The sequence below is a fragment of the Stegodyphus dumicola genome, chromosome 3 (assembly GCF_044657685.1).
Source record: "Stegodyphus dumicola isolate Sdum_Otavi_A_Nest chromosome 3, ASM4465768v1".
NCBI lineage: Eukaryota > Metazoa > Arthropoda > Arachnida > Araneae > Eresidae > Stegodyphus > Stegodyphus dumicola.
The window spans coordinates 240817819-240840918 of NC_140770.1; the positions used below are offsets into that span (position 1 = coordinate 240817819).

Consider the following 23100-nt stretch of genomic DNA (forward strand, 5'->3'; position numbering starts at 1 on the left):
TTGTACACTCCCAGGCGGAGTTTTGTTAAATCTTATTGGAATAATAAAGGGTTAGTTACCCTTCTATCTTGTTGTTTCTTGCCACCGAACTCAAGCGATTATTCGCTTATCAGTTCTTAGATTCTTCACTTCCAACATTAACTTAGAATTCCAAAGTGAGGAACTCTACAATGTTATGAACAGTTCAGAGACACACTCTTGCATTTTCGTTTTAGGGTCCTAGTGTATCTTGCTTGTATCAAAGTCCTGCAGACCCTAATCGTGTCATCGCTTAGTCTGAAACATATCAAAAGTCTAAAAGGAGGTTAAAATAAACTTTTTTATTTAAGTCTTAATAGAAATGCATAGCGTGTGCAAAAAATGAACTTCTATTACTTGCGTGTATTTAAATTAACATTAGATAATGTCTAATTTAGGCAAAATGTTTGAGACTATAACACAAAATAATCTACTTAACCTGGCTCAGATAGCTTAACGACACGTTAATTTAAACATTGGCTAAAAAGACTCTAGAGCAGAAATACAATTTAGGTACAGCTGAAGATAGTAAGTAACAGGAAGATGAAGCTGCCAGAAGTTCTAATTTTAACATTCAAAATCCTCAGCTTAAGTATACAAAACAACTAATTTGCATTCTGATGAGAACTACGGAAAGGAGAAATTATAGTAAATGCTTAAATCACGATAATTTGTAAATTAACATAAAATACTTTATATCCTAATTAAAATCTTGTGACTATTTATAAGCGTTTAGTTATTTTATATTAAGTTAGTTAAATTTTCGTGTAATTTTGAAGGATCCTTTTTCTTATCTTTTAACGATACAATTCGGTTAATGTTACTAAAATAACCGTCGACAAACGTGATCACATTTAGTGGCGCCTACTGTATAATCATAAAGACCGTTGTATAATCATAAAGATCATTAAAAAAAAAAAAAAAAAAAACCTGTATTTGCTTCTTGAGATTTGAAAACCAGTTAATTAAAATTTTACTTTTGAAAAAGAAATATCCTCACAATTTTTGGTGGAAAAAAGTGTAAAAAAAGTAAAATGTGTGATCCTGCAAAGTACACAATAATATAATATAATAAAACTAAGATATAGCAGCTAAATATATATTGTCTTTCAGAGTTTTATTGAAATGTAGCATACACTGAAAATCTTTGATTATGATGGTGTTTAATATTTATTATTCAGGTGCTGGAAGTAATTCCAACATTACCGAGTCAACGAAGAAATTCAGACCATCCAATGCTAGAGAGATCTACATCAGAAATAGTAACTTCTCCTGACGATCACGTCAGATGGGTTGGTGGAGTGGTTCCAGTGTTAGAATCTCTATCACCAGAATTTCTAGCTAATATTCCAGTTGTAATTCAAGGAGGATTTTTTAACAAGCAGAAGTCATCAACAGCTGAAGGAGAGAAAAGTCCGTTATAACAACGTTTTATTTCTTTCACTGCCAGACACTCTATACAGTCAAATATAACACTGTTATGCGAACTATTTAAATTGCAATTAAAATGAACTGTACCTGTGTTTGGTGCTACTATAAATATTGGTAAGAAGAGTAATTAGCAAAGAGAAGCTGATAAATCATAATTATTTTTTGCAAATGCAAATTTCGAGAAATATATAAATTTCGAGAAAATTATATATTATAAATTTCGAGAAAATTATATGTTATAAATTTCGAGAAAATTATTCGAGAAATATAATGTGGTATATTCACAGTTTTAGAAAACTATTTTATTGACTTATTATTTGCAAATATTATTTAAATATTTCTAAAGAACTTCTAAAGAATATAAGTATTTCTTTTGATAAGGGAATAAATAACCTAATTCCGCGGAAGTTCCAATAGAGTGATAGATATATGATATTGAATAATATGATTTTAAAATTCATTTAAACATTTCTGTTTCCAGATATTACAAGTATGATTGCTTCGGGGAGGGAGGATTTTCAATAAAAATAACTCTCCATGAATTTTCTCATAGGTTCATTAAGTAATCGTTCGTAGAAGCCAGGCAATGTGCAATGTATTGTTAGAAGCTTTTTTCACCCAACCCCTTAATATCTGTGTTTTAATTTAGTAATATGAGAACATTTTTGAAAAAATACAGCTTGCATTCAAAGAAATTTGCATTGTACTATTAGTTCTGGAAACCTGAAAGAAAGGAATTTTTTTTTGAAAGTAAGTGAGAGAATAATTAAAATGTCATCAGCACCATGTCCAAACCAAGAATCTGCAAAATTATTAGAAAATTTCGAGAAAAACGTGTTTAAAAGTTTCATAGGTTCTAAGAGTTTTGAATTCCGCAAAATAATATTTTTATACTTCAAAGGAAATAGACGTAGAAGAACTCATTTTAATATAATATAAGACACTGAAAAACAACTGAAACGTATATAAGCAAATGAAAACGATAAAAAATGCAATTTCATGGTCTTACCGAGGTTTTGAATAATAAAAGTTTCTAAATAATGCCACATTTTTACAGTTTTTGTAGCTGTATCTTTTTCGTACAACTCTTATCTAATATTTTCAAATGCAAGCAAAAATACGGCAGTTTATTGTGATTGAATGCATTGTATGGATTATTGTTTATTAATATGTAAATAATAAAATTCATTGTACACAAAAGTATTCAAAAGCTAGTGCATTTAATTCTTGTTAAATAATTTCATATCTGAAGTTCCTAGTTTGTACTATCGGATATTATTCATTTATTAAAGTAAAGCATTTTGTAGAAAGCCTAAACTCATTATCGATTAATGTCTATATACTTCCAGCACAGTGATTCAAAATGACCCAACGTCAAATTACTTTACCTCTGAAATTTGCGGAGGCATGAGTGATAAATGAAATATAAGAAAAACTGCCCAAGTTTTATGTGACTTCTTTCAGTTACATTAAAACAAAAAGATAATAATCATATTCCATACTTGCTCAGCGCAAGGTACAGATAAGACCGTCTAAGCATTGCATTCCTTCAGTAGCACCTAGCGCCCACTTCCTCACCACCCGTGTTTTCAAGCGTGATGAACAGGCGTGATTTCAAGCGTGATTATGAGAATTTATCTGGACCTACTTTAATCTGAAGTCTCAGACTCAGGGGTTGTAGGCCTAGGCAGCAATCAGATCTCCAAATTACATTTTGTTACCTTTCTCGCAGCAACCGCTGGAGAAACCCGCTGGTTTTACGGGAAAAAAAAAAAAAAAAAAAAAAAACCATCATCAATATTTTAAGGCATTATGGAGCTCCGAAGTTTCCTTTCTCATTTTATGTATATCAAATTAAGGAACAACTAATGGATACAGAATTATCCTCATCTGAAATCGAATGTATCATTTTGAATCACCTTTTACATTGTTCGATAATGCAGGTCAATATTAACCAACATTAAGTTATATATTTTGGATGCACTAGGCTTGAAAAATATCAAAAAGCACATATTACATTTTTATTACTATGCAATATGCATTTCTCACCAATATTGTATATAAACATTTCTGGAAAACAAATTCTAGTCTCTGTTTCATAAATCTGTATTGGTAGTTGCTTTAATCTTCTTCTTTTTACGTATTTTAATAATACAATCTATTTTGCATTTTGTGTACTCAAGAAATAATGTTTATTGATAGATAAATCAACGGAAATATTTGAAATGCTTTCGAATCACGTGTCTTTCTCAAAAAATATATTTTCTGAAATAAATAATATTGTGTGTTCAAAAGCAGATTTCAGATTTTTCTTAACAGACGAATTTGAAAATATGCATATGAAATGCATAAATACTCCTTTGATGTGTAAAATAATTTTCTTAAGAATATAAAAGTTTATTAAAATGTATATCTTATGTTCATTTCTCACACTTTTGCTGATTAAAAAGCCCTTTTCATACCTTGATGTGATGCACTACGGATCCGCGCATGTTTTACAGTAACTGTTATTCTGAAAAATTGAATGCACTGTACTTATATTCAATGTTAAAATAAGCTAACTTCCACTCACTGCAGTTTTGTGAATTAAGAGCTTGTATGATCAGTGGCAGATATATATACTGCGGGCACTAGCCACTTTTAGGCTTTCGCTACTATTAAGGCTACGTTGGTCATTTTATTATGCAGGCACCTAATTGGTGGCCACCATTACCTCCTAATGACGGAGCAGACAATTTACATCTATGCCTTCTCTGTATCCACGTACATATATGTGAATATATTCACAAATATATGTCTGCAAATGATCTTCACAATATCAGACAGATATTTGTGAATCATGAGTAATGACTTTTTTAAAGATTTATTTCTCAGGATTTCAGTTTTATCTACGGTAAAATAAAAATTAAAAAAAAAAAAAATGTATAAAAATCCCCCCCACAAACGGAGAGACCCCCCCAAAAAACCTGAAAGGTTTCAGATTTTAAATTACGTCCAAAGCGGCGTTTTCTAACATTTTGTGTGTTACCTTTATTTATTAAATATCATGTTCTTCGCATTTAAACCATAAAATTCGCTGGAGATAAAAATGTTTTTTCTGTACAACGTTGCCATTGCTCGCTTTGAAATCCCTGAGTTTGTTAATCGAAATTCGTTAAAGTTTTACAAAATATGAAATCAACAAACAAAACATAAAACAAATTCCAAATTTCAAATTTGGGCTTCCACATGCCCATATTCGCAGTAGGATTACGCCATTCAAAATTTGATGGCTCTAGATATCGTTATTTTATTACCATGCGAGAAACATACATACATTTATGCAGATTCATCATTATTTAAATTCTTCAAATATAATACAGGGCGATAATATTTGGTGGCAACAGTTTGAAAAGTGAAACGGACATTCAAAGTGATTCGACGGAAAATCGCAAAATGAAAACAATAGTCCTTTAGGGACAAAGCCCTTTTGGACTAATAATAGTCACCGGACTAATAACAGCCACCATGTATATGGCGAAATATTGGCAAATTCAGTGCCTTATTATTTTCCAGGTCTTCCTCCTAATTCTAGCTATAGTTTTAATAGCAATATTTAACTACAGTAAACCCTCGTTGAACGAAGGGGTTACGCCATTAATACATAGAGCATATGGACTTCGTCTCAGAATTTCCAGACTTGGCTTCCGGCTGAATTTGAAAGTTCAGATTTCATACATAGCTCACATATCGCGCTACCTTTGTGCCTCCTAAGTCACGGGCTATTTTTACTAATATGTACTTAAGTCTTTATTAACTAGTTCCTTTTTATTTTACCTAAGATTATCGTAGGCTAGCATTGAGAATCAAAATGGTTTTGATCAAAACAAATTGATTTGGGGTCAAAAATTGATCAAATTTAAGAATTTTAGAATTCTGAGACGCCTACAAATATACTCTTAAACGCAGCCGAGCACGGATTTGTGGAACGCAATTTCACTTATACGCGTCAAAATTGCCTTCGTTTGATTTTTTCAAAGCTAGAATTTCATTCATACGCTGTTCAGCGTTCATTCACTAGCTGAGTGCTTTATAGCATCAGCTCCGCCCAGAAGTTCTCAATAATTTTAAATGATTTGCAGCGATCATTATATTACCCTTATTTTGCTTTTCAGTAATTTCGAGATGAAGAAAGTATTTTAAATATCTTGGCGACTGGTTGAGTTCAGCGTGAGATCGGAGTGTTAAGATATTTCCGGGTTAACTTTATCTTTAGGTGCACTTTACATTGAGCTGTGTTTCACGTTCTTAGTAGTTTGAAGTGTAACTACTGATTGTACTCTGCGATACTACGAATACGTGTAACCCAACAGAAACAAAAAAAAATCCTGTCTCTACAGCACTTCATCGATGGCATCCCGGATCCTGAAATACAGAAAGCGCTGCGAATGACGGATGTCAAGGATTTAAAAAGTGCTCTAGTGTACGCCATGAAATTCGAGGCAGCCCAGCAAGCAACTCGTAGAGACCGCAACAGAATCAGAGCTGCTCAAGTCGAGGAGTCAGTGGATCAAGTGACTGTTCATATAGGCGTTTTAACCAGACAAGTCAATGCGTTGAGACGGAATAAGAGTGACAAGAAACCGTCCCTAAAGTGCTAGAACTGCGGTGCTGAAAGCCACGTACGAAAAAACTGCAGAACACCCCAGGCCACGAAAGCTAAGATCGTTCTCAGCAAGAAGCAGGGAAACTAATTATTGGCCATCTCGCTAGGAGGTTGCCAGATAATGAGAAGCCCCATTTCAAGCGCTTCAGATTTCTGCAATGAGTGGCGGCAATGGAGTTTCATCATGGGCCATATGGATTTCATCATGGGCCAATAGAGTTTCTTGTAATATTGTCATCGATACAGGAGCGAATCTTACTATCATTCGAAAAGATCTGACTCAACAACTGGAAGATAAACGCATCTTGACTTCGCTTTGCATTACCCTCCAGAGTGTATGCGGCGAGAAGATCGACATCGATGGAAAATTAACGTTTACATCACGTTTGTAAGTACGGCCTACCATCACACGGCATATGTGACAGATATTACAGATCCTTGCATATTCGGATTGGACTTTCTAAGGAAATGAAAATTTTCCTTGGACTTTAAAAATAACGAACTACATTCTGTCTCTGAGGACATAACCCTATTCGTAATTAATGATGAAGGAGTTAAATCTGTGCATCAAATCACAGCTCAAGACGATATCACAGTACTAACATGAACAAAAATTTTTACTTCCTGGATTGATAGCCGAAAATAGAAATTTCCTATACGGTGTATTGGAATATCTCTAACACCACGCGTGGAATACTGGTAGCCTCGGCACTTGTCGACTTATCGAAGATAGTTATCCCGGTGAGAGTTGCGAACGTCAGTGATAAAGTGAAAATCATTAGGAAAAGTGAAGTGGTTTCAGAATGTGCTCCAGTGACCAGCGTTAAACGAAATAGCAACCCTCCGCAATCCATGTCTTCAGAGAGCATTATATCGGAGTTATTTCAGAATGTACAATTAAGCGATGAACAGAGGAACGCTGCCGAACGTGTCATTCAAGAATTTCAAGATGTTTTCTCCCGTTTGTCTTGGATTGAACCGTTTGACACAACATAGAATCGATACCTGGGACCATCCACCAATCAAGCAAAATCCAGGGCGCCTACCGATTGCTAAACAGAAAAAAGGTAGGAAAATTTTTAAAGAACGTACAAAAAAAGTGATGTTGCGAGATTTCAGCAAGTGCGTGGCCTCTCCTATCGTCCTGATCAGAAAGAAATACGGCTCAACTAGATTTTGCGTTGAGTATTGCCAACTGACCGAGGTTACGAAGAAAGACAACTACCCTCTTCCTAGAATCGATGATATTCTGGATTAGTTTCTGAAAGCAAGTGGCTTTCGACGTCAAGACTTTTGACGATTTCAGCAAGTGCGTGGCCTCTCCTATCGTCCTGATCAGAAAGAAATACGGCTCAACTAGATTTTGCGTTGAGTATTGCCAACTGACCGAGATTACGAAGAAAGACAACTACCCTCTTCCTAGAATCGATGATATTCTGGATTAGTTTCTGAAAGCAAGTGGCTTTCGACGTTTGATTTAAAAGAGTGGATATTTGCAGGTAGAGATACATTCTGATGACCGGAACTGCTTTCAAAGTTCTCTGCCTACTTGTAGGTATTAAGATTGTCATTTATGTTTTGTAAATTATTTTGAAGGGTTCTTTTTACACGTGTTTGCCTAAAATGCGAGTTATTTCGTCTTAGTTTACTTGCATGAGATTACGCAATGCGAATTACTTTCCCTTCAGAAGACTTTCACAAAAGCATTCATCCCAAAGTAGATAGCCCGCCGGCGAGTGCTTTGCTTTAATTTATTTATCAAATAACCAGAATGAAATGTAAACGTAAATTTACGATAATGTTTCCAAAATATTACTTTTTCCATTTTTCTGTCTCTCTTTATGCAAGACAGATAATCTGCAAGTAAGTACTATGTCAATAAAGACATGCTCATTATTGTTTAAGGCCATTCATTTGAAATAAATGTACTAGTATATGGTTGTTGGCAGTAGAAAACATATACAAACTTTTTTATCTTGGACAACACCTTTAATCACATTTAAATACGAGTATCAAAGTTAACTGATTTGAAATATAGCTTTCTTTTAAGTGAGAAAGATGAGAAAATCAGTAGTGAGTGTTGCCTCCACATTTTTCAATAACCGCTGCTACACGCCGAGGCAATAAGCGAAAGGTGTTGCTAGGAAATGGCAGCCAAGATGTTGCCTCCAAACGTAGTCAAAATTCATCTTAGTAGTACTCACGGGTGCGGCAAGCCAGGCTAGACGTTCTCCTATCATTGATCAGACATGTTTGATGGGCGATAGATCTGGAGAACGGTTAAGACAGGTAACAATGCAATATTGTGGACTAGGAAGACAATTTGGGCATTGCTTGCAACTTACTGTCAAGCAATGTCCTGTTGAAATGTGGCCGCAGGAAAGCCCTGAATGTAAAGAATGAGAACAAGCTGCAGAAATACAGAGCTGGCAGGTAAGTGTACCAGTAATGCATACTAGGGGACGCAGGAGTGAAAAACATTACCATTTTACATAGCAAAACTGGATGCAGAACTACTATGCATAATAGTCGAGCAGCATCTCTCCAAGGTGTCCCCAAACTCTAATCTCATCGTGATACTGCAGGCAGAAGCGTGATTCCTCCATACCGTTCGGATGCCCTTTTCCGCCGTTTACTGCACCACTGCAAACACCTGGAATTTAGGAATGGACGCCTAGTGAATAATCCATTGTATAAACGGAGCTGTAGCTAGGGATTTTTTTGACCGAGGATAACTGAACATCTCGCCATCCTCTCCTATTTGTCAAGAGTGGAATACATTTCATTCTAAAAATTCGTAACATGACTTTGGCGCCCACTGGAAGCTGCGCCCAGGGACAAATGTCCCCCCTTGCCCCTCTCTAGCTACGTTCCTGACTGTAAACGCCGTCAAATTGTTCATGCAGATATCAGCTCAGTTGTTATGTTACAGACTGCAAGCAGTGCGTTTCGTAAGTGCTATTGGCGCAATAAGACTGTCTTCCCATGGACAGGTGCGATAAGACGCTTGCAATTGCTCCTGTCCATCAGTCTTTTCCTCCCGCATCCACCGATTCCATATTCGCATGACTTTTACTTGACTATGTCCGGTACGATGACCGATTTTCCGGAAGGATTAGTAATTTCTGTATGCAACGATTTTGCCTCGGTCGAACTCAGAAACGTGCTCGTGTTTTTCTACAAGGCATACTGAAGATGCACACAAAAAAATCTCACAAGAGAACATTTCACGTTATTCAAAACGGCAATCTTCTCTCCCTTAGTATACGGAATGTATGAAGCGCTGCAATCGCCCATGATGTGCAATGAAATCGTAATCGTTTGCATATTCCATTGTGGTACACACATGATGCAAAGATGCTTCTTTCATGAGGGAAATTACTTGATTCCTTTTCTCAAAATTCAAAATTTAGGTTCAATCCAAATAAAATTCACACAATTTTTATGATTTATTTTTAAAATTTGTGTTTTTTTAGTAATTTTTATAAATTAAATGAAAAAAAAATTGCCATCATCTTCAAGTATATATTATTTTTAGGCATATCTGTAAAAAATTAAGAGATTTTTATGCAGAATTTCTCAAGATATACAGTGGTGACCAAAATTGTGGACACTTTTGGAAATTTTTGTTTTTGAACTTTGTATGCTTATAGAAAACGTTACGTTTCACAAAATGCAAACTTGTATATATCATTTTAAAGAGAATTTATTAGTGAATTCAATACAAAACACAAAATTCAATTATTTGCAATACAAAAAAGTTAAACAATAATAGTTATCAAAATACATTAGATAGTGATGATTGCAGTGACTTAGTAGGGTACCTTTCTTTTTGATTACAGCTTCACATCGACGTTTCATTGAGCTGACCAGAGTTTTAAGCTCTTCTTTCGTTATTACATGATGACAGGAAACAATTATAGCCTCAATTAGTTCCCTTTTATTTGATGCGCGCCTCATTCGGACAAGAGTTTTCAAAAAGTGCCACAAATTTTCGATAGGATTGCAGTCATGACTGTTTCAAGGCCATGACAACAATTTAATGCTCTTTGTACGAAACCACTCTTTCGATATTTTGGCCGTGTGGCAAGGAGCAGAATGCTGCTGAAAAATAAACGAAGCATTGTTGGGAAAGAGATCTCTGATGGAAGGTAGAAGTTTTGGTTCTAGAATAGTGTCAATGTATTTTCTGGCATTCAGTGTCCCATCGATGACAGGAAGGCGACCAATGCCATCTGCTGACATGCATGACCAAATCATAACACTAACTGGGTTCTTCACAGTTGCTTGAATGCAAACAGGATGTAGCTCTTCTCCTATTCTACGTCTTACATATTTTCGCCAATCACAACCGAATAACGATATCTTAGTTTCATCACTCCATATAACTTGTGACCACTGATCATCTGTCCAATTAATGTGTTCCTTTGCCCACTGTAGTCTTTTTTTTCGTTGCTGAAAATTAAGATAAGGCTTTTTTCGTGGAATTCTACCTCTCAGTCCAACATCTGTTAATCATCTCCTGATTGTTCTTGAACAGACAGAAACACCAGCATCATTCAGATCACTTCTGATGGCCGCTTATGACATTTTTCTATCTTGGAGACATATAGTCTTTTTATTCTTCTGTCATCAATAGATGTGGTGCACCTTTTTCGGTCATTTCCTTCTTTGTTTTTATTGAATTTGTCTCCTGATATCGTAAACAAAACTTTCGGACTCCAGATGTAGTCACTTAACCACCCACCTGTCTTGCAATTTCAGCATAGGAAAGACCATTTTCTCGTAACACAATAATATTACATCTCTTTCTAGGTGTCCAATCTACTCTTTTATTTGATGTCATTGCTTCTTGACTAAATATTAAAAATTTTTACAAAAATTCCTACTTGTAATTGCAGTGTATAAGAAACAGCTCCTCCTTCTACAGAACAAAGCAAAATAATGAATTGTTTCAAGTGTAATTATGATGTCAGCTTCTACTGGCAGTTACTAACATTTGATTGGTTTTCAGAACAAGAACAGTGATTGGCCAGGAAAGCTAGACATTACAAACCACTTCATAACTGTGTTTTTTATTTATATTAAAGTACATATAACTTTTTTTTTGTATTGCAAATAATTGAATTTTGTGTTTTGTATTGAATTCAGTAATAAATTCTCTTTAAAATGATATATACAAGTTTGCGTTTTGCGAAACGTAACATTTTCTATAAGCATGCAAAGTTCAAAAGCATAAAAATTTCCAAAAGTGTCCACAATTTTGGCCACCACTGTACGTAAATTTATGTATTATTTTGAAAGTTGGCATATTTGTCATAAGCGATAATAACGCCAAATGTGGTTTATGCAGTTTACAATCTTCAATGAATTGCAACAGTTACTTTGAATTTGAAATTTCTAAAAAAAAAAAAAAAAAAAAAAAAAAAAAAATTGGTACTATTCCGTTTTGAGGGCCGTGCTCATGCGTGCCAAATCTAGGGCACGCGCTGATTTCAGATTGCGTAAGTTTATATAATTCTATATTTATTAAGACGCCATTGAAATACTAGTTTAATTTTTAAATCCTTTTTTAATATCCCATGGATTTAACAATTTGGGAATTGCCCATGACGAAAAGTCTGCGATAGAATTTTGGGTAAAGTGCAGAATCACCCACAGCTTGACGCGTTTTTAAGAATTGCACATACTCGGTATCCATGTACACATCCACTTATTTTCACTTAAAAAAAAATAAAAAATAAAAAAATACAAAATAAAAAAATCCCAGAATTGCACAAAATGGCACTGCGCACACCCTTGACTTTATCTATGTACACATTGACCTATTGTCACTTAAAAAGTAAAAGGAAATTGAAAAATATCCAATTGTTTTTAACCCTTGTAAAAAGCGGCAAACAAATAAGTGGGCGATTCTGCACTTTACCGAGAATGCTTTCAAAGAAAAGGCATTATTCATTATAGAAAATTATGTTTGAACAACCAACGGCTTTAGCGATAACTCGGTAGCGAAATAGCGATGCAGGCATCCATTCAGTTATGTTTAGCAATTTTTATATACTAAATTGTAATAATGATCTAAAATCGTTATTTACTCTTATGCTTCCATTCAGTTATGTTTAGCCTTTTTTACATAAATTATAATAAAAAAAGTATTATATGAAATTAATCTTCCATCTAAATTAAAACATCAATCTTAGTTATTTACTATTATACTTTCTTTCTTGCGTTAGGGTTGCCGCAATTATTTTTGGCAGCACTGGCATCAACAATAGTTTGGCGATTTTTTACGGCACTCAAAACCGAATAGTACCAAAATTTTTACTGAGAATAATTAAAGGAGAATTTCTTTATTTTCATTTTTATTAATAATACCTAATAAATATTTATTAATAATACATGAAATTTTTTTTAAAGTTTATAAAGAATGTTAATCAAAAGTTTAAATCTTTTTTGGCTCTCATAAGATTAATCTTATGAAGGTCATTAAGTAAATTTTTATTTTCATCGTTTAATTGTATGCTATTTTACTGATTTCAAAATTGCACATTATACATGCACTGAATACTTTGGAGCACGTCAAAAATATAAATAAAACATGCTGTATTTAACGTTGAGAAAATTTTTTAACAGTTACAACTAATTTTTATCTTCTTTTTCTGTGTGTAGCAAAGCTTTGGGGGGGGGATTTTGAAGATGTCTTATGCCCACAAATATAAATATTTTCTGGCTTTTACTACATAATATTTTTTTTAAACAAACTGTTATGTATGTTTGAAAGAGCTCCTAATTATCATCAGACTCTTTTTTTTCAAAACAAAATATATTTTTATTTTATTTTAACACATGATTTAGAACAAAAACATTTTTGAAAGTCAAATTGTGATTTATCAACAACTGGATTCTAATCATTACACTAGTTTTCGATGAGTTCCTGTTTTTTTTTTTTTTTTTAAGTTAGAAATCTGCAATGCTTTCATGGAGAACTTTTCTAAGGAAATGCGGCTCGTATTCATGTCGCACACATGGGGAAAGCCAGGCAGCAAGCTAGTTTATCTGGGCTGGTTTTCGAGACAAAGTATCAGCAATCTTTGACCACTTGACCACTAGTGGGACAGCTTAAAGTTTTTTTTTTTTTTTTTAATTTCATTTTTGTTTTTTGAGCTGTGGGGCTGAATTATAGTTATTCAAAATAATTATTTAAGAAATTTCTATTTATTTATTCACATTAAGTACTTTTAACATGTTTAGTCACATAATTTTTCTTTGAATTTTGTTTATTTGAATAGCATTTCAATCAAAAGAATACTTTTTACCCAGTACTCATCACGATGCTTTTAAAAACTGCATTCTGCATTAGAAGAGAAAATAACCGCAATGCACGTTTTGTGCGTCTTTCAATGGGCCGTTCAGAAATGCTATATAAACGAGAAAGTTATATTATCTACATTTTAATTTAAAATTATATGTATAAAATCAATTTTCCATGGTTCTGTCACTGTGCCATTGTTACACACAATTTTATCATTCTACATTTAGTTTGTTAAAAGAAAGTTCAATTTTTCATTTCTAAATTACGAAAAGGATATATTTAGAATATGCCTCGAGAAAATTATTAATCATAGGTCTTTTTTGTTATGCTATTTGATTTTTGCGATTTAAAAAATAAAAAATTTAACTCGTTCGGAAATTAAGATAATTTTAACAAACTCAATGTAAGATGATAAAATTGTGTAAAGCAATGGCACACTGATAAAGCCATGGAAAATTGTTTGTATGCATATCATTCTAAATTAAAATGCAGATAATACAACTTTCTCACTTATATATATAATTTTTGAACGTCCCATTGAAAGACGTATTAATCCTGCCTTACAGTTATCTTTCTTTTTAATGCAGAATGCAGTTTCCAAAGACATCGTGAGGAATACTGGATGGAAAAGTATTCTTTTAAAAAAATGCTATTCAAATAAACAAAACTTTAAAAAAATGTGAATAAACATATTTAAATACAATGCGAATGAAGAAAAAAAAATTTTAAAAATAATTCAACCATGCAAACCAAAAATATATATCTTAAGTTGCGCTTTCGAGACATGAAAAATGCATGTCGAATTTTACAAATCAGCCCAATATAAAGTGGGTGATATAGAACTGTCCCACTTCTTTTTGACCGAGTGTACAAGTTACTACTCAGCAATGCACTGTTCTTAAGTGATCTTTCGCCCACAATGAGTATAAAATTATCAGCAGATGATGGCAATTGACTCCCTCCCATATTCACAAAATTCGCAGAAATTTCTCTCAGCTCTGCTTTTAACAATCTCTTAGTTCTCATTAATTATATTCTAGTGTAGCTTTCACATTCAGAAATTTTTTATTTACATTACAATAACTTCCGTAAGTGATGGTACTAAAGATTTTAAACTTAAGCTATAGTTTGAAAAATGAGCAAGCTTAATTTTTATACAGAAAATGTTTAACAGATAAAGAGCCTTGATAAGTTTATGAAACATCAAATATGTATATGTTATATCACAGTTGCAAGCTCCCTCCTTTCAATTCATCATGAAATTTACATTTCCTACAATTTTTCACGCTTTTAAATTAGTGATTATTAAGTAATTATAAGTAAAATTAATAGGAATTTAAAGTACCTGCCCCCAAAATATTCTTATCATTCTAGAACTGAAAATGCAATTCATGTTTTCAACCCAAAATTCTCCCCTCGTTTTTAATTTAATTCTAATTCTTCATACAACTACCCATTACTTAGCTTCATTTTGAATAAAAGGTGCACAGATGTTACATCAACCACACAAACACTTACTTTCCATTATTAACTTAGAGTTTATATTTACTGAACTTTTTATTTGCAACACAGTTCTGATGTGTATCCATAGATGATATAAAAAAAATGCTTATATGAAGTCAAGAAATGTACTTGAAATGTGGTTTTATTGTACATATTTATATTATTTTAAAAAGATAATTATTACATCCAGTAAATAAAAAATTATGCAATAAATTATTAGAATAGAAAAGCTAAAAGTTTACATTATAATAATATGTTTACTAAATTAAAATAAATTAAAAACATTTAACAACATTTGGTCAATAACAAATTTGTACTGGAAGTTTTTTCAGTTTTTTAACAAGAGATATTTACAAAGGAATAACATATCAAACAGTTCTTGAAAAATATGAAGATAAGTGCATGCTACACTCAAAAAAAAGGGGGAAAAAAAGATGAGAGTCAATGATGAGAGTAAAAAAAGTATCACAGATCAAATTAATGTGGAAAAATAAATAATGATCACTTATATACATGCTCATTTGAAACATAACTTTTATATAAATTACAATTAACGAAATTATAAATGATATACATTCTTTCCTTTAGTAGCACATTAATTAATGAATAAAACCGTTATGCTTTATAAAATAAGATAAAAGAAGAAAACATGCATTTTCTATTTCAAATTCCTGCTGTGGTACAGGAAAAAAAAAAAAGTCTTCTTATTTTAAACACAGGAATATTTTTATGGTACTTTTAAAGAATAAATGAAAGCACAGTATCTAAAATTTACAGATGTTCCATTTAGTAACACACTGATAAAACTATTTCCGCCTAAGAAATCATATAGCAAGATTTTATAAATCAATATGTTTAATTTGATGCATTATATTTTCAAAAACACAAAACACATATAATATGGATTCTAATGCAGAAGCTTAAAACCAGAATTCAGAAATACTGTAATAAAAGTAGAAAAAAAGAACCCAGAATTTTGAAAGAATTTATAGTCAGAGGAAAAATGTTCTGATATATCTAAAGCTAGATTTGGACCAAAATAAATCAAGAATCTTAATTTTTTTAATATAGTCCTCATTGCAGAATCATAACATTCAATAATTTAGCTCAAAATTATCTATTCAGTATGCTAAGTGCTATGTAAGAGGGTGAAATTAAAAAAACAAATTCATGAAATGTGAAAAATCACTGGATGGTGCAGAATGGAATTAGAATCAATTTAAGTTACGAACCATCCCAAACGGCATGGTGGTTGAAAAAAGTTATGAACCATTTAAAAAAATGGGCATGGGCTCCACTTTAACATGAGGCTTGGTTAGTTGCCTATGATGTTTCTGCCCTCTGTTGTGGATATAATTTTAATCTATAGTAATGCAAGTGTCTGAACTTAATAAAATAAGGGAAAAATTTTTTTTAATTCAGATTTTAAGAATCCTTTAAATAAATTTGTTTAGTGAACCACTTAGATGAAGTATTAGCAGCGAAAGATTTACTAATTGTGCTTTTTACCTTTAGATACCATATATAATCAAACTTTGATACACTGAAATTGAAAGCAGCAGCAACAACAAGGTATTTCATGTAAATCAAAAGTCTGAGTTTCTAAAATTCTTAGTAAACTGCAACCTCAAAAATGCATATGACTTAAGTATAAAATATAAATAAAGTAAGACACAAATTACTACGCCCATTAATGATGAAAATCATTTCAAAATATAAGAAATGTTAATATAAAATCAAGAAATTTGATTTTTCCATCACATATTTACATTAACATAAAATAATGTGATTCTATCAAAGAATTGGATGCCATATATCTACTCAAAAATGATGATAAAACCAGTGGCAGTCTCGATGACTATTAGTTACTCGCATCAGGAAACTCATCCAAATAGTGGGAAGAGACACTGAAATAGATTCCTGCACTGTTTGGTTTTTATGGGACAGATTTCACTTTATTGTCAACCATGTTATAGAACACTGGTCTTGAAGTATTTGCTACTCACCCTTACAAACAGATGACACCAGACGCCTACAATGGCAGCAAAAACTGCTGCCAAGGGACTCTTTGTCAGTCTCCATGATCAATCAGATGCTTGTACCATGAAACAGATTTAAATTTCAGCAAGACAGGATGAAGTATGCTGTAGTTGCCTTGTTTATGGGAACCGCCTTCAAGAACATTGAAGATCTCACACAACAGCACTTTCAGTCCTTACTAATAGATGACACCATGAAGCAACAGCAAAAAACAAAAAAACACAGGAGTCCACAAAGCTTAATTAAATGTTTTCTTTGTATTTAACAATATATCCATTCCCTATAGCAGCAAAAATATTACATGTAAAGAGGAATATATAAATTTTAACAGAAATAATACTTTAAAGGAGTCTTTTGCAGTCTTAAATGCTACGAGGAAGAATATGAGACCAAGAGAATAAACTGTACTTTTTTCTGAAGCTGAACAAAGCCATTCAGTGCATCAAACCAATATGTAAATCATTGTACCACAAAAGCACATGACAGAAATAGCTTAATTATGTCTTCTTCATCCTAAGGAAAATGGGAGTATGAAGCCAGGTCAACAAATCTCAGGGGGTTATGAATTACTGTTCAAGATATGAAGTTAATAAGAATTGAAAACCAAGAAATCTTCCCAATATTTTTCTCTGGAATTCAGCATGGAAGAATCAGCAATGCTGATTTTTACTCCACTACAGCATATGTAAGGAGTACCTTCAATAACTTGCATTGTCTACATATTTTTATTATTCTGCACTTCTAAAAAAGTACAATTTTCTTTGAAGTGTAATGAACCCAAGGAAAATCAGACAATCACACCAGAAACACATCAAATATCAAAGGCGATCGCAAAGGTCAACTTTTTCCATAGCAGTACAGCATCTGGCTTCCATAAAACAGACTCAAATTTGACTCCCAAGTCATTTGCACCTTCAAAGACACCGCTGCCACATAGCACTTTATGAACAACAGCAGGAGGAAGTGAGTACAAAGTGTCAAGACTGCCACATTGGTAACTTGGACATCCACTCACCTGGGAGCAAATGATGAAAAACATCCAATGTTCCATCGCCCCATGCAACACAGTCCAAGAAAAGAACTCAAGTAAGCACTTTCATGAAATATGCTGCAGTCCACCAACACAAAATTTACCACATCAAGGCCCAGAGCTCACAAATCATGTTTACAACATGAGCTCAATCATGATGTTCTTCTTCAATGGCCAAGATAGCCCAGGATGGGCCCTCGCCTTCCTCAGAATCGAATTCCAAGCTCTTCTATCCTAGCCATGGACATTCAATTGGTTATTTTTAAAATTCTTAAGTCTGTTTCCAAACAGTAGAGCCACCAAAGTTTAGGTCTCCCTCTTTTTCGGGTGCCGAATGGTCTGGTTGAGAAGATCTTTTTAGTTACTCGATTTTCCTCCATTCTGCACAGGTGTCCTGCCCATTTAATTCTCTGAATCCTTATATATTTTACTATATTTATTTCTTTAAAGGATTTGTAGAGTTCAGAGTTAGTTCTTCTTCTCCAGATATTGTTACATTTTATGCCACCAAAAATACTTCTCAAAATTTTTCTTTCAAAGACAGAAATGATATTTTTAGCTTTTTCTGTCATTGCCCAGGTCTCAGCAGAGTATGTAAGAATGGGTCTGATTAAACTTTTGTAAATTAAAATCTTCATTTTTCTGCTAGTGAAGTTAGATTTTCAAGTATTTTTTTAGACCAAAAAAACACTGGTTAGCATCTGTGACATCTCTGACTGACATCTGACGGATTTCGGGCATTAAATCAATGATAGTAATCATGATGAACAGTTAGTTGCATTTCTTCATATCGAATAAAAATGCTCGGGGGGGGGAGAAGTTTGTACAAGTGCAGAGGACCAATCAGACATTTGTACCAGGAAACAGATTAAGTTTTGGAGTCAGTTGCAAAGGTGGATTTTTGTGATAACAGAACAGTATTTAACTTCAACAGAACAGACCAAAGTTTAACCCTCAAGATCATTTTCACCTTTAAGGACATTAGGCCAGACTTCCCATCTGTGCTAGTAGATGGTAACATAAGCAACATCATTAGAAATCGAGCACAAAGCAGGTGCAATACTTCCACAAAATTGTAGTTCTATACACTCACACAGCTGCTTGTGGTGATTGATAACTAAATGAAACAAGTACCGTGTGTTTCCAAATATAAGTTGATCCATGTATAAGCCCACAGGAAATTTCTTCATTAAAAATTAACCCAAAGTTTAAAACTGGTATATATGATGAAAGGGGGGGGCATGAAATGTTCAGATATGATGCCATGAGTTGGAAAGCAAGTAAAACGGATTGTAAAAAAGTAAAGTAAAACACCAGATGCTAATGATGATAGTTTTAACTCTGGTAACTGTATCTGAAGCTATTTAATCCATTTATTTGTTTTCTTGTATATGATCTGTTATGTCTGCACTAATTTTTTTTTTTTTTTTCTTGTCTAAAAGATGAAAGGTAAGAGAAATTTTTATATGGTGAATTTCAGACTGCAGGTGGTCACTTTGCTGAAAATTCTGACAACAGCCTGGTTTGGCATTTCTGCATATATAAAAAAAGTTTAAAGTGAAGAAAGCTGGGTGAAAATTTTACCAACATCTGATCTTTCATTTTATCGATGGGGCAACAAACCAGCATTACAAATAATTTTGAAAATAAAATGCCTCATTTCATTTAGAATTAAAGTTTTCCATAAATTAAGAAATAAAAAAGTGTAATAATTAGAGATTTATGACTTGCACCTGGCTAATGGAAATCTAAATTATTTAAGAGATCAGCAGATTTGTACATAAACTGACTACTGCAATTTAGCTTTAGAAAAAGTTCCAAAAATTCTCTGTTTATACATGAAAAAAATATATGGTAATTACATGATTGCAAATTAATCTGCATTAAAGGATTGTACAAAAAAAAAAAAAAAAAAAAGGTGTGTAACAAGACTTCTATAAGTTGGAAATATCTCACCTTGATATATCAGGAAAAAAATAAATAAATAAATAAATAAAAATAACATAAGTTTTAAGACAATCAAAAGCATTCAGGTTATCAAATATTTTGAGTTTAGGAATTCAGCATATCAAGAAAAGTTACAAGACCACTGAACACTTGTAATTCGACCAGGATTTAAATTCTGGAAAACAGCCTGACTGCATAAGTGTTTTCCTTAGAAAGTCTTTCGTGAAAGTATTCTTTTCCTGCCACGGGAAAAGTGCTTTGTGTGCTCTAGCACAATCAAATAAAGAAACAAATAATTCTCAGAGAAATACTCAGTATGGCTTAAAAAAATGATAAATGATTAAAATATGTGTAATTAAAGTTCTACTGCACCTTAAATACACTGATGAGATATGACAAGACTATCTACACCCAGCTAAGGTTCCTCTTACAGACTATTTATTTCTAAATATATCATCAGCACATAATATTTGACAGATGCAGATATTTCAGAGAGATCTTTACAATACTTAATACCATGCAATACTTGAAGTGAGTTTCTAAACAAAAAACCACAGTTCAGTTCCAAAGATTATGGAAGCAGCAGCAACATAATAGATTCACAATAATGTCAAAAATAACAATTTCTCATTTAACTTTCATGACAACCTTCACCACAATATGGTGGTACAAGACTGCACAAGTGAGCGAAATAAACTGGATCTGCAAAAATTTCAAACCAATGAAATTCTGAATGCATTTTATCCCTTCAGATAGTCATAAACATCTCTGCCTTAATCAGATTTGAATCCCACCCCTCTGATCTTGGTCTTATGCCATCATATGAGAACTATAAAAATCTAAAACTTCTTTATACCAATTTATAACTTAAGTTTCTAAAATTAGCAACCAAACAATTATAACCAAGAATAATTAGTAATTTAATTTTGAGTTAACAAAAATATAAACTACTACAGTTTCATTGCAATGTACCCAAGATTTCAAAATACGTGAAATTTTTACAAAAAGAGTCATGCACCTAGAGTAGGAGGGGGAAGTCTTAATTAATAAAAGATATAAAAATAGAAAGCATAATTCAGGAATGAAATAAACATGAAATGAATATTAAAGGTAATTTACATATTTTCTAGAAAATTATAAAACTGCTTTTTAACTAAACAAATATAACAAGGCGATTTTGTATACTTATTCTTTCAGATAGAAAAATACAAAAAAATGCTATTTACAGTTGCGATTATATACAATAGCAAGATATCCTTCCATCTTCTGCTTACTTGTGGCAGATGATCAACATGTGCTTGTTTTGTTTTCTTTGGATATTTTACAAAAAATAACAATATAAAATATTATTTTTAACATTTATAAAAATACATGAAAGCTCAAAGTCAGTCATCATAGTCATCCACATATTCATCATAATCATAGTAATCAGGAACATCTTCTGTAGAAATTAAAAAAAAAAAAAAAAAAAAAAAAAAAAAAAAAAAAAAAAATTAGTAATTCTTATAAAGTTTTAAAAAAATGCTTATTTTTCATAGATTTTTCAGAAGAGCATGTAACATTATATATATCAAAAAGAAAGAAAAAGTAAATAATAATAGATTCAAATGACAACAATATAGCATTCCTTCACTAATAATCGAATTACAAGTTATTCAGTCAGTTTAAAAATATTAAATTTAGGACTTGATAAGATTATTTATATAATATGAATGATAATATATTAGTAAAATATAAAAAATATATAAATTCAGCCATATTTTAAATCTATTTGAAATCAATTCATGCTTTTCTTTGTTCATAAATTAATAAATCATAAATGAGTGCAAGGACAGCTATCATGCATTCATGAAGGGAAAAAAGAGGCTAATGTTCTCCCCCCCTTTTCGATAAGCAAAAAATAATAAAATTTGAGAAAATGTTTAATAGCAAGCGGGGATACTTGGGAAAGCTGGCAAACAAATTTTTGTATTTCACACGTGGTAGTTTGTAATAAGGTGAATTTCACTGTAATTTAAAATTTTAAAGTATTCCAAAATATCCCCCCCCCAAAAAAAAGTAAAAAGCTCACAAAATTCTATTGAGTTCCAATGAAATTTCTGCAAATACAGAGACATTGAAAAACTGGCAAACAATGTGAAATTCATACTAAAAGCTTGGAGAGGGGGCATTGACTGAAAATCTTTATAAGGAGTGCTATGCCCAAAACATCTAGACTGAAACTCCTTATGTATAGAGCATTTTAAAGTATTTTCCTTTTATTGGCAAAGTGAAGAGCGAGAAGCAGAAAATACAATGTCAATAGTCATGTAAATAAATGTTTATGTAAACTGAAAAGTCAGAAGCAGCTCTAAATCACCATGGAAAAAAGAATCAAGTGACTGAAAAAGTACAGAATTGTTTTCGTCACCAAATATGATCCAAGCTAAATGGAAATTTTTGGGCTTTATTAAGATACTTACAGTATAAGAATGCATAAAAGTTAAAACATTTGCAGGTGAATTATGAACATAATTTTGTACTCATCTACCTAGCTCGTGAAAAGTTCTTTCAGGGAGGAGAAAAACAACAACAATATAATAATAAACTTACAGAAGATTAAGGATGGTCAGATACACTCATTTTAACTGTGCAGAAATAGTCTCAAAATGCTGAAATTAATTCATAAAGCAAAGAAAATGTAAATCTAGTTTGAATATCTTAAATTTACAGAAACTTGTACTCCCTCATTTATTTTATTACACATTACTTTGAGCAAATTTCAAGCATGCTAAGAGCGAAATAAATCATCGGAAATATAATTAAAAGCAAAAATATAAACTTGGAAAAAAATGTGTTTCACTAAATCTTTTTTATTCTGTTAATGCATAATTAATTTCTCTGACAGTCACTTTTCAATTAAAATAACTATACTTATTAGTCATACATTGCTGCCTGTGCAAAATCAGTTCTACAATTATAATTTGGCAACAAATATTGCTTATGTATGTTTAACCCTTTGCCTGAGATGCACGAACTGCAAATGTGCCAATTTTGAAATGCCTGACCTGAGTTCTGGCAAAAGAAAAATCGGTGTTTCAATTCCGTGAAGCCCGAACTCAGTTCATCCAATGCATAATATGTAATTTACCATTTTCCTGTGAAAAGTTCGGCATTTTTGCGCCATTTGTCGGA

General features: G+C 32.5%; 2 protein-coding genes across 4 annotated transcripts in view; one reads left to right on the plus strand and one right to left on the minus strand.

The window, feature by feature from the left end:
• Positions 1-3859, plus strand: part of LOC118195687 (uncharacterized) — a 154810-nt gene extending 150951 nt beyond the window's left edge. For all 3 annotated transcript variants that reach the window (XM_035367015.2, XM_035367017.2, XM_035367016.2), the window contains exon 12: positions 1200-3859. In XM_035367015.2, the coding sequence (XP_035222906.1) occupies positions 1200-1442 (243 nt within the window). In that variant the 3' untranslated portion in view covers positions 1443-3859. The remainder of the gene's footprint in view (positions 1-1199) is intronic.
• An 11174-nt stretch (positions 3860-15033) lies between these two features.
• Brf (Brf RNA polymerase III subunit) overlaps positions 15034-23100 on the minus strand; it is a 113796-nt gene continuing 105729 nt past the window's right edge. The window contains exon 19 of the mRNA XM_035367018.2: positions 15034-21367. Coding sequence (XP_035222909.1) covers positions 21312-21367 — 56 coding nt within the window. The 3' untranslated portion in view covers positions 15034-21311. The remainder of the gene's footprint in view (positions 21368-23100) is intronic.